This window comes from Lipophrys pholis (assembly GCF_963383615.2).
Source record: "Lipophrys pholis genome assembly, chromosome: 15".
In the NCBI taxonomy this organism is placed as follows: domain Eukaryota; kingdom Metazoa; phylum Chordata; class Actinopteri; order Blenniiformes; family Blenniidae; genus Lipophrys; species Lipophrys pholis.
In genome coordinates this window covers 1,361,390-1,373,780 of record NC_137642.1, presented here as the reverse complement: position 1 = coordinate 1,373,780, position 12,391 = coordinate 1,361,390, and the positions used below count along the sequence as shown (strand labels likewise).

The following is a 12,391-nucleotide window of genomic DNA, read 5'->3' as shown; positions in this document are numbered from 1 at the left end:
ACTTCCTCTGAGCGATGGAGCGTCTGAAGCTGGTCCTGCAGTACTTCCAGTCCAACTCTGAGTCCATTTCCAATGGGATCTGTATCATCCTGGCCCTGGTCAGCGTCAAGCTCTACACCAGCTTCGACTTCAACTGCCCCTGCCTGCCACAATACAACAAGCTGTACTCTCTGGGCGTGATGATTGTGCCGCCCATCATACTCTTCTTCCTGGGGGTCCTCGTCAACCGGCACACTGGCGTCATGATGGACGAGTGGATGAGGCCGACTGGAAAAAGATCCAAGAATCCTGCTGTGGTGAAGTGAGTCCCACAAAACACTGAATGAGAAGAAGTGTCACTCCCTGCCAGAGGAAACATCTTGATTTGCATCATATTTAAATGACTGTGCAGGTGTGTGAAGTCAGACTCTTAGTTAAGGTTCCACAAACAGTCCAGTTTGATGTCTCTTTTCATGAGTTACATAAAGAAATCCTATCTGATGTCATGTTTCTGTGCAGGATGCAGCTTTAGCCTAGAAGTTTTCACTAACTCACCCCACAACATTTTCTTTTAATAATTAGCTTTCAATGCAAACTGCTTCTCACTCTGACCTGTTCTGTGAAGCATCTCAGCACTTCAACCAGTCACTGGAATCCTGTTTTTACTGTCTGGAGAAGACTGGAACTTCTCTACAGTACAGAAACATGATCCCATTTTGTTATTTCTGCAGTGGATCAGAAAAATAGGAGAGTGTCTTGTCATCATTCCAGTGAAGGTGAAGATGTGTGTTCCTGCAGGTATCTCTTCTCGGCCATGATCCAGAGGGCACTGCTGGCTCCCATGGTTTGGATCCTGGTCACTTTACTGGACGGGAAGATCTTCATCTGTGCCTTCAGTGTGAGTGTGGACCCTGCACTGTTCTCAGGTAAACACACACACACACACACACACACACACACACACACACACACACACACACACACACACACACACACACACACACACACACACACACACACACACACACACACACACACACACACACACACACACACACACACACACACACACACACACACAATAAGAAGAACTGTGCTTGTAGGTTTGCCCAACAGCACGGGACTGGATGTGGTGAAGATCATGGCCAAAGTGCCGTGTAAGGAGGACGTCATCTTCAAAAACAGCTCGTTTCGCAAAGCGGTGTCACGATATGTTCGCTGCTATTCACAGGTGAGTCTCACTTATTTATTCCTTATATGGAGACTTATAATCAGAGGTTTTTCTCTGTCAGACAGGAGCTAAATTCATCATTTATTATTTACATCTGAATGCCAGTACTGTTACTTGGACACATTAGTTCCTCATATAACTAATGACAGTAGATCACAGGAGCTTTTTTGTTGTTTGTCCATATAAATGAGTCTTTCTGTACCATTTGTCACAGTTCAGTCTGATATCATCTATTCAAATGTGAATGAAGTGATGAATTCACATTTTCATGCCTCGTCAGTCTGCTGTTAATACTCAGTTTGGACCTGCTGATGTTAATTCATCATAGTTTTTTTTCACCTGCTGTTCCAGCAACTAAAAGGGTTTGGCCTGCTCTCAACCCCCACAACCCCTTCCTCCAAGCCCAGGCAGGTCTTTTTATACAATCTGATACTGTAATGAAAATTCGTTTTCACAAAAGCATGAACAATATTACTCACAGTATTTCTTTAGTTTCCCCAGGAATTCATCACAAAAATGAATAGGAAATAAAAACATGCTGTGAAAAGGCACTTTCATAAAAGGTTCCTTTTGATTTGCGTCTTAATGTTTTGCTTCACAGCATGAACAAGTCATTGTATGTAGATAAAGCCAGGTTAAGTTTTGAAGACATCAGTCTTTAATAATAATGATGTCTTGGATCTATATAGCACTTTTTTCAGGCTGACTCAAAGCACCTACAGAAGCCATGATTCATGGCTGCCATTTACAGCCCCTTTGACATTCATACCCATTCATATGAGGCAATGTGGGTAAAATGCCTTGCCCAAGGACACAACGACAATGACTTGGATAGATTGGGATTTGAACTGCCAACCCTCCAGTTATTGGACGATCCACTCGACCACTGAGCCACAAATAAGTTCTAATAGCTTCACATGAAGCAGGCAGGTCTGTGAGCTCTTCTCACAATCTCCTCATCTGAATCCATGACTGACAGCCTTCCTCTCTTGGTACAGGCAGTAGGCTGGTCCATCCTCCTCCTCCTCATTGTACTGGGGGCACTGGGACGCCTCATCAAACCTTGTTTTGATGACCATGCCACCTTCCTGCAGACTCGCTACTGGAGCAACTACCTGGATGTGGAGCAGAAGCTCTTTGATGAAACCTGTGTCCTGCATGCTCGTGACTTCGCCAGGAAATGTGTGGTGCAGTTCTTTGAGGACATGAGGGAGGATGCTGTCCTCCGTTTACCCCACCCTATCTTCATCCGCACCTTCAGAGAGGACTGGGACGACAAGTGCAAGGAGGAGAGACTTCATGGGGTGACAAAACATGAGCAGGTGGACCAGCTGCTCAACAAATGGTACCACAATAAACCTGAGCTGGACGTAACCAGGATCGCTCACCGACCCCGGGCTTGTGTCTCCTGGGAGGACCGTGAGGGGAAGACTTTATACTCTGACGTGTAGAACGCATGTCAGAAGGAGGGTTCCACACGTACACAGTTAGTACACTTTAGTTTAGATAAAGTCAACATGACATCTGAGTTCATTCACAGCTCCCATCTCTATCTCACTGTCTTCACATACTGAAAAGACTAATTCAGACCTCCATCTCAGAGCACTCCACACAAACTGCTGCACACCCTCACAAGGCTTCAATCAGCAGGGGGGCAAACTTCTGGCCCGGGGGCAAAAACGGACTCCTCAGAGGTTTCAATCCAGCCTGCGACCAGCCTCCGACTTTGCAATGTGAAAAACTCCAAAACTCTCAAACAAAATGTTAGACCACAGCAAAAGCTCAAATGCTGCACTGTTTATACCAGGCCTGCAGTGGTGCTGTGGCAGGAATTCCTTAAACATAGTAGAATGGACAAACAGAGTGGAACCTCTGCTTTGGGTCACACAGATTATAACACCAACAAATAGAGAACATGATTTGTTTGAAAAGCTTTAATGAGTGGTATTTGTAGCACATGCAGGTGGAGGAGAGGCCATGGGGTCTCATGTACAAAGATTTGCGTGGATTTCCAACTGAAAAATGGCGTACGCTCAAATCCCCAAAAGATTCTCACACACACACCAAAAAAAATCAAGATTCATGACTCTGTGCATAAACATCCAAGCACATCCTGACCAATGTGGAATCGACCTATCTCCTGTGCAGTGATGGAATTTTATCCTATCATGTGGGAGGCTGGAGTTTGATTCCCGGCCAAAACACAATCATGTTGTTTTATTTTTTATATCCAGTACTCCACCTGTTCAGTGGGTGTTCCTCCTGTTCAGTGCTGCTCCTGTTCAGTGCTCCTCCACCTGTTCAGAGGGTGTTCTTCCTGTTCAGTGCTCCACCTGTTCAGTGCTGCTCCTGTTCAGTGCTGCTCCACCTGTTCAGTGGGTGCTCCACTTGTTCAGTGCAGCTCCAACTGTTCAGTCCTCCACCTGTTCAGTGCTGCCCCAACTGTTCAGTGGGTGTTCCACCTGTTCAGTGCTGCTCCACCTGTTCAGGACTCCACCTGTTCAGTGCTCCACCTCTTCAGTGCTGCCCCAACTGTTCAGTGGGTGTTCCACCTGTTCAGTGCTGCTCCACCTGTTCAGGACTCCACCTGTTCAGTGCTCCACCTCTTCAGTGCTGCTCCACCTGTTCAGGACTCCACTTGTTCAGTGCTGCTCCACCTGCTCAGTGCTGCTCCACCATGTAAGAGGAGTGGGTGGAGGAGTGTGTGTGAAGCTGTTGATGCTGTGGGCTCAGAAAAGCTCACACTTGTTTCCCATTGTTCATTTTCTGCACTACGTCCATGATCACACGCTGCTGCTGGTGTGGTGGTGCTTCATAGAGCTCATAGAGTGAAAGAGGACAGAAATCACCTAAATCTAAACAGCAGAGGAGATAAGACTGACTACATGAAGTGATTCAAAAATACTGAAATCTGACAGTAAATAATGAGTTGAAGTCAGACGGGACTGTTTTGTCTTTGTAGGACAGAAAGAGTTTGTCCCAGAGTCCTGTGACGTTGTCAGGGTTTCAGTTGGCCTGTTTTACATACAGGTCAACCACACAAGGCTCACCTACTCAAACTGACATGCAAATACTGATTTCTGAAACCTCTGCTTTATTTTCCAGAGTTTGTATTAAAGGGGATATGTTATATTAGGAAAATACCTTTGGAGGGATTTGAGCAATAGCATGTGTGATCTGATGTGTGACCTGATTATGTGGGATCATTGGTTTGGACGCCATTCATACAGAGCAAAATGTGTTATCTACTAACTGAAAGAGGAATCCCCATTCACATATCATATGTGAGTATCGCCTTCTTTTTTCAGGTATGTCTCAGGTGACCCTTTTGTAGAGGGAAAATGTGTGTCAGAGACTCATACTGTCACCGAGGAGCTTCACACCTTTGTATTTGTGTGCTAAACAGTGTCCTTCTGTGTTCATGTTGGGAAGTCTTGAAACAAATTTTAACGTACATCTGGAAGTCCAGAGGTAGCAATGGATAATCGTGGATAGATTTACTATGCAGGCCGCACGGTGGCGCAGTGGTTAGTGCGCTCGCCTCACAGCAAGAAGGTTGTGGGTTGCAGGGCTTTTCTGCATGGAGTTTGCATGTTGTGCAAATTCACTAAAATCACCCTGGTACTCTGATGTTTCAGTCCGAAGCAGAGAATGAAGGTGCCATCTGCTGACCAATCACATCTCTTAAAAAAGGACCTGCCTACTCTTAGTATATCCTGATTGGTGCACAGATTGTACCACCTACTTGAAATCCTCAGAGTGCAGCGGAGAGTATTTAGAACAATCTTTTTGACATAGTAAATTAAATCCTGGTCACTGAGGCTTTGAAGGATGTTCTTGTTCTTGTTCTGGCTCCACGAGGGTTGATCTGGAATAATGAGCTTAATAATAATGCTCACACTGATAGAACTGCACAAACAGGAATTTAAGGAGCGCAGAACTACTCTGCCGTCACGGTGATGAATTAATATTTCAACACGAAACACACTCACACGGAGGAAACTCAGCCTCAAAACAAACTGATGTAAAATATAAAGTTAAAGAAGCAGTGAGGAATAATAAAGTGAAATGGAGTGATCACAGTGCCATGCAGCTCTGCTGATATTGTCCAAATAATTAATATCATAGAATCTCATGAAGTTAACAAGTGTGGAACCTTCTGACTTTGGCTGCAGCAGCAGTGTTGCTTTCAGCCTGGTTGGTTTTCATACGAGTACTCATGACGTTACGCCCCCTGCTGCTCGGCTCCTCTCAGAGCAGAACACACACTACACCAGGGTTCCCCAAGTCCGGGCCTGGAGGGCCGTTGTCCTGCATGTTTCAGGTTTCTCTCAGTTGCAACACACCTGAATGCAATAAGGGGCTCGTTCCTTGGCTTTTTAACAAGCTTGACGATGACATCACCATCAGATTGAGGTGTGCTGAAGCTGGGAGAGATGAAACATGCAGGACACCGGCCCTCCAGGACCAGAATTGGGGAACCCTGCACTACAGGATTTCTAGTCGCAAATATTGAACATGTACATTTTCAACGATCTCTCCTTCTGAGTGGATCGGACCAGACAAAATCACTCTTAACGCTCCCCACACCACGGGAAAATCAGACACCATGTTGTTTGCAAACATCTGACAATCTGTCCTTTGCTCCTGATTCTCAGGAGGGGAAATCAGGACAAAAATCGTCCTGGTGATGGTGTAGTGTGTACCGGCCTTCAGGTGTCCAATGTCTTATCTGCTCTGTTTAGACCTTACAATCAACTGGCTGTGTTACGCCTGATTCGTTTGATTGTCGGCACGACGATCCAATAAGGTGGAGCAGATGTAGCAGCGTAGAGGTGCTGGCTCTCTCGATATCATTGCTTCACCTTGATAACTGTTTGTTTCAGTCAGCGAGGCATTGATGCTTTGTTGTAGGGTTAAGGTTGTTTCCTTCCCTGAGCTTTTCCTGTGATTTCTTTGATATAATTTCTGTTAAGTTTTGATTCATTGACATTGTCTTTGTTACAACCTCACAAATTTGTTATATTTGCAGTTGTTGAAGGCTGGTGGTGGTGGTGCTGGTGACCTGGTAGTAGCATCCTCCCATCTTGTCTGCTGTGTTCCTGGGACTGGGTTTTTTTCACTGTGTGTTTGCCATGTATGCCATTTAATTAGTTTGATACTGTTTTATTTTTGATGGATCCTTCCCTGCCCTAGCACTTGTCCATCCACTCAGTACTGATTAGATTTTTCCTTTTCCCCTTTTCATTGTGTGGCTTTATTAAATGTTTTTGAACCACGTCTCATGCCTCTTTGAGAAGACGAACCTGTAGGCCTTTTGTAGGGAAAGTTAATTCCTAGGGTGGCTTTTTCCAGTTACACCATCAGTGATAGTTATATCCTATACAGTAAAACCTGTGATGTACGGACGCCCTAAAATCCAAGGGCAAGTGTCCCCTGAAGACAGGTGTCCTCTCTCTGGAGGGACGGGTCAGGAGGACAAATTGTAGGACCAGTTGATATTGAAGGAACCAAACAGCAAATATGTTCTGGATATGTAAAAGCAAATAACTGAACCAATACAAGATGTATACAATATAAATACATATATACATATGTATATAAGATGTATTCAAGATAATAATTAAATCATATTTCATTTACTTCAGGGACCACATACAGTCCAGTTTCATCTTGAGTGGACCAGACTGGTAAAATATTGCTATAATAACCTTTAAATTTACACTTCAAAACTTTTCTTTGTTGTGGTCACAGTGGATGTAATGAAATTATCTATATTTTTGCAAGATCAAACAGTTAGTACTGAAAATGACTACAATCTCAACATGAAGCCAATTTTAATGAAACATTCTGGTGCAAAATACAAAGAAATGTCAAAAAAGAAAACTTGTATAAATCCTTTATAACCTCCTTGCTTGGTGGGACCAGATTGGAGCCTCTTGGTGGGTTTTGGCGATCCTAAAACTATCTCCACTTCTGCTGCCCGGCGTTCTCCACCTTTCCTGAAGTAGTTTATGTTTCACTTCAGGAGTTCTGAGCCTCTGGCTCTTTATTTGCTTTTAATTTGTGATTGTTCAGACAGGAGACGGAGGATCTCCTCACATAAGCGTCCAGCAGCTCTGGAGGATGAGCAGTCGGCGCGTACAGTTGTGCACAGGTCGTGCGGTCACAAAAATTGGACTGCGCGAGGTCCACCGCCGCGGGGTCAGAGTGGACACTCATGCACGGGGGCAAATGAACAATTTTGACGTCATGAGTACCGTGCGTACTCGCGGACACTCACAGACATTGGTAGCATGAACAGGCATGAAGAGGCCTTTAACAGTCAAATACTTGTCTGTGACGTGTCCACCCAGTACAGGGTGTCCGCTCTTTCTGTTGTTGTGGATATTTTGTTGTTGTTGTCGATGCTGTTTGGAATAAAGTGTTAAAACAAGGTCTTTCTGTCAGGAGTATTTTATTTGAGCCAAGTGAGAGCCACATCATTGCGTCACTCCAAAATGTGATACGTCACTGATTTCACCAATGTAGCTCTGACAGCGCTCATACAAGAACCAGGAGATGGACTGTAACAGTGGTTTAGTCCGGGTCGTTCCATCTAGTCCGACCTGAACCTCAGATGCAGACCAAAGAGCCAGAAAACATTATGTCTCCTCGTCGCTCTATTGGTGTTTTTTCACGTCCGTCTCGTTTTAGTCCGGGGCCCCGGAGTGGACATAGAGAAAAAAAAAGAATTATTGTATGAGCTTGGGGCTTATTTTTCAACATTTCAGCATTACATTGTGAATTTCTGCTCCTTTTACTTTATTTCTGGATGTGTCTGAATCAAATGCTTCAACATGGAGGAATGGAGGTGAAGAACGATAGAACGCAGCTTCCATGGCAACCTACGTAAACACACTGATTAAAGTTCTCTTTCACATGAAGCCGTTAAAAGGCTCATTTTATGTCTATAAAATCCAAGCTTTCATTTACAGTAGTTTGTAGTTTGTTTTTTAGTTGCTGATGAACCAGAAGTATTTATTATAAAGAAGTTCTGTGGGTTAGAAAATAATATTGGAGCGTCTCGGAGCGGAGCGCCCCCTGCAGCCGCACACTGGATTGCGCAGCGGCTGCAGCACCTCAGCCTGCAGTCAGAACGCGAAACAAGACCTGGACGTGAAGTTAGTTATAATAATGTCACCATGAAAAGCCTGAAAAAAAACGACAATGGAAAACTGCTTCTAAATTATATCCGACGTAGCTGACTGACAGGAGCCACGGCTCTGCGATCGCGGATTAAATAATCCTGTTCCCTTGTATTATTAACTTCAGGGAACGACTTATTATATTGTTCCCACGCGTATTTTTATTTTTTCTCTATAACGACTCTGGGGCTCCGTGTTCACTGTAGATTTCAGAAAGCTGGTTCAATCTCACTTCCGCCTTGTAGATACGATAACTCCAGAGATAACTCCAGAGATAAATCAGGCCCCGCTCTGGCTCCTCTTTGGCCCAGTAACGAAGTGGGGCCAGCGTAGCAGCAGTTTAGCCCCTGTTTGGCCGGGGCTTTGGCAGTGAAAAGACAAAGAACTGGTGCTAACTCTGGCCCTGGCTCCAAACTAGCACCTGGTTCTTTCTGGTGGAAAAGCCCCCAGAAACAGTCTGTTTCAGAGTGAGTGGCCAAAAAATGGCACACCAAGACTTTTGAGCAGGAGAGGAGGGGTTTGAAGCAGAACAATTGAACTGTTGATTTTTAGTAATAACAGACCGTTAACCTTGGTTCCCAGGCAGTTAAGGCTTTGCTGGGAAGGGAGTGAACGGAAAGTTGCTAGCTTAAAGCCCTCTAATCTGGGTCCGCCTCTTATTTGTTGAAACACCAATCGTACACTTGGATCTAATCATGTCCTCAAAAAAACCCTCTGAAAAGCCCGTCCCCTGGGTTTTTACCTTGTTTGGGAGTTTTAATGGTGTCAGTGCCAAAAGTCTGCCTCTTGACCCAGCCTCATCTCTTTGGCATGGCTTATGACACGATTAGAACCTCTGACAGAGCGCTTCATTTTTTAAAAAACTAGCGTCGCTAGGAATGTAGCACACAGAAAGAACACTTTTACAAACGTAGTGTAGCTGTGAATGCAACACACACACCAGCCCAGGCATCAGATCTGCTTGGATATTACTACACAGGCCGGTATGTCTCTAGACACTTTCTACATGAGCTAGTATGATTCTCATAATAAACAGTATGATTTCCTCTCTACACTACTACATACATAAACTAATATGATTTTCCTCTACAAAACCTGTGATAACGGAATATAATGCAGCTTTCACAAGGCAGTTAGGTTCACAAGGTCCATTATGAGAGTATAACCACAAAATATAATGAGTATAGGCACAAGATACAATTTTACCACGACACCGGGTCCGCTCCTCACAGGTTCTACTGTATATAATATCCTAATTTAAACCCTTCTTCTTGCCACACTGTGTCCTGCTTTGCGACTGCTGTGAAGCGAGGCAGTTACCCCAGAAGCCCCGGAATAGAAGTTGGTCTTCCTGGGAGCCATTTTGCCAGACGAATGCACAATGACTGTAAAATTTAAAATGGTTTGCCACTCCTGACTTGTGTGCAGATTTTCACAAAGGTTTGAACGCGGTTAGGTCATAATAAATACATACCAATACTCTAAGGTCCCGTTTACACGACAACAAATACGAGTGTATCCGCTAAACTTTCTTCACTTTTGGGGGGTCTGTTTACAAGACACCAGTGTTCTGATCCACTGTATCCACAAAGTTTTTAATCCGGCTCCCAGGGTGGAACGATTCTTTCATGGTCTCTAGTCCCTCCTGCAGAGACTGATGGAGGCTATTCAGATATTTTTCTACATACGACTGCTTCGTCATGTGACGTCACGGATAAATGCCAAAATGTTAAAAGCTGTTAAAAGCTGTCCTCTGTTTTTTCCTCACTCTCCTTTCGTGTCGAGGCTGAAGGGTTGGCGAGGGTCTGGAAAGGCCAGGACTGGAGCTTCTGTCAGGGCCGTCTGTAGCTGCTGGAACGTGGCGGCACAGGTGTCGTTCCACCGGTACGGCTGCCCTTTATCCGTCAGGCAGTGGAGCAGACTGGCGATTGTAGCGAAGCCTCTGATGAAGCGCCTGTAGTACGATACGAGCCCCAGGAAACTCCACAGCTCGCTGATGTTCGTGGGAGGGGGCCAGTCTTTGACCTTGGCAACCACAACGTTCTCGCTGACCACGTGCCCCAGGAACTCAGTCTTTCTGGTCAGGAGGCTGCACTTAGCCGGGTTAAGTTTCAGCCCAACCCAGCAGATGGCGGTGAAGACCATTAGCCAGGACTCTCTCCATCAGCCTCTTGCTTGTCGAGGGCACGTTGCAAAGTCCAAATGGCATCACTCAGAACTGCCACAGTCCCTGACCCATGTCTTAGGTTTAGCATTGGGCGCTCCACCTGCCAGTAGCCGCTCCGCAGGTCGAGGGAGCTGAACTTGGTAGACCCGGCGATCCAGTTCAGGGCATCGTCTACTCTTTACAACATCTGTGGTCTGCCTGCTGAACTGAGAGAAAATAGACCCGGCAAATTGCCTTGTATAAAATGTTTATCTGCACTATTCACCACTGGTCTACCTTTATTTATCTTTTGTCTTTTGTGTGCCTCAAGTTTCTTCTTTTTTTTTAAATAAAAAATGTCATATGGTGTGCTATTTTCATTATTTGTGTTCTATTTCTTTTCTTCCATCCCATAAAAACTGTTGTTCTTGTTTTGGTGCGGAACAGGTACTTAAAACATTCACTGCACATTATACTATGTGTAATTGTTGTTTGTGACAAATAAAGGACTTGACTTGTTGTGGTAGACAGACGGGGCCTGCAGTGTGCTGTATGCAGCAGACAGGTTTCCTGCTGAGAATCCTCACACTGGGCCATTTGCATACCAACTGTGACTTTAGCTGTGTGAGCCACAGAATCGGACAGTTTTGACTCTGATTATGACACTGATTCCATCGCACTCTGACGAGCACCAATCCTCAACATGCACCACGCTCCAACGTGCGTTGGTGTGTGATGACCAGTTCAATGCTGCTTGCAGTTTGAATTTTATTAGACAGTTATCACAGTACAGCACTAGAGGTCAGTAGCGTACCATAAAACACTTGGATCACATTCCGGTTATACAGCAAGAACTCAGATGTACTTCCAGTTTACAGCAAGAAAAGACACCTAAAGCATCTGGTTTTATTGTATTGAGCAGAATTAGGTAGAAACCACTATTTAGAAATCTCAGTAATATAGCAGCATTTTATATCTTACTCACATTCACAACTAGTAATTTTCTTCCTTCTATAAACTTTTTCATAAAATTTATCATAAAAAAGTTAAAGGGGTCATATTATCCAGCTTTTCAACATTTTCACTTGGTCTAGTCGGTATTCAAAGTTTCTAGCTTCTCCTTGATTTTCCTTCATTTGAATCTTGGATCATAGGAGCTGCATTCAGAATCTGCTGTGTCTGTGTGAGCTGGACTGGCTCCGCCCACACATGCCCATCTTGGGAAGAGGAGGAAGTACTTCCTCTCGTGGTGCCATGTGCCAGAGCAGAGCTGCCTAATTGTTGGAGGAGTCAAAGGGAGGGCCTATCTTGATTGGGATTGGCTAAACCCCCGATGACACTATATAGGGTTTGATTTCTGATTGGCCGGTTGGAGCAACACACTTTTTAAAACCTGAAACAAGCCAGGGAGAGAGAGGACAGACTGTCTTCACTTCTAGGGCGTCATTCCAGGTATGGGGATGATTAGTACTGTTAGAAAACCTATAGAAAATATGAAAAGCTATGAAAATTCCTGTCTGAAGAAACAATGAAACATTTGCTCAAATGACAGAGAGAAAGAAACAAATAAAACAAAATGATGAGTCAGGGTTCCTTGTGTGGTTTTTACAATCGTGGGTATGTGCTTAAGTCACAATCAGCGGGATTATCTGTCTTTTTGTCCTGTTGAAATTCCTCAAGCTGCTCCGTCAAATAGTCCCTTTGATTGAGGAAGTCTGAGACGTGGGTGCAGAGCACATATAGTTCTTTGTCTTGAATCTGTGAAAACCAAAAAAGAAAATGATTAATGCAAAACAAGACTGTAAATAATACACATTTAAAAATTTTCAAATTTGTTGTAATTTTAGT

At 44.4% G+C, this 12,391-nt stretch overlaps 1 protein-coding gene across 1 annotated transcript; it reads left to right on the top strand.

Moving 5' to 3' along the window:
- Positions 1–2,661, top strand: calhm3 (calcium homeostasis modulator 3; the record flags this gene model as incomplete). The annotated part of the gene is made up of 4 exons (XM_080482273.1): positions 1–301; positions 778–905; positions 1,083–1,210; positions 2,209–2,661. The coding sequence occupies exons 1-4, from the start codon at positions 15–17 to the stop codon at positions 2,659–2,661; spliced, it is 996 nt and encodes a 331-aa protein (XP_080338399.1). The 5' UTR covers positions 1–14.
- Between the last annotated feature and the right edge of the window lie 9,730 nt (positions 2,662–12,391).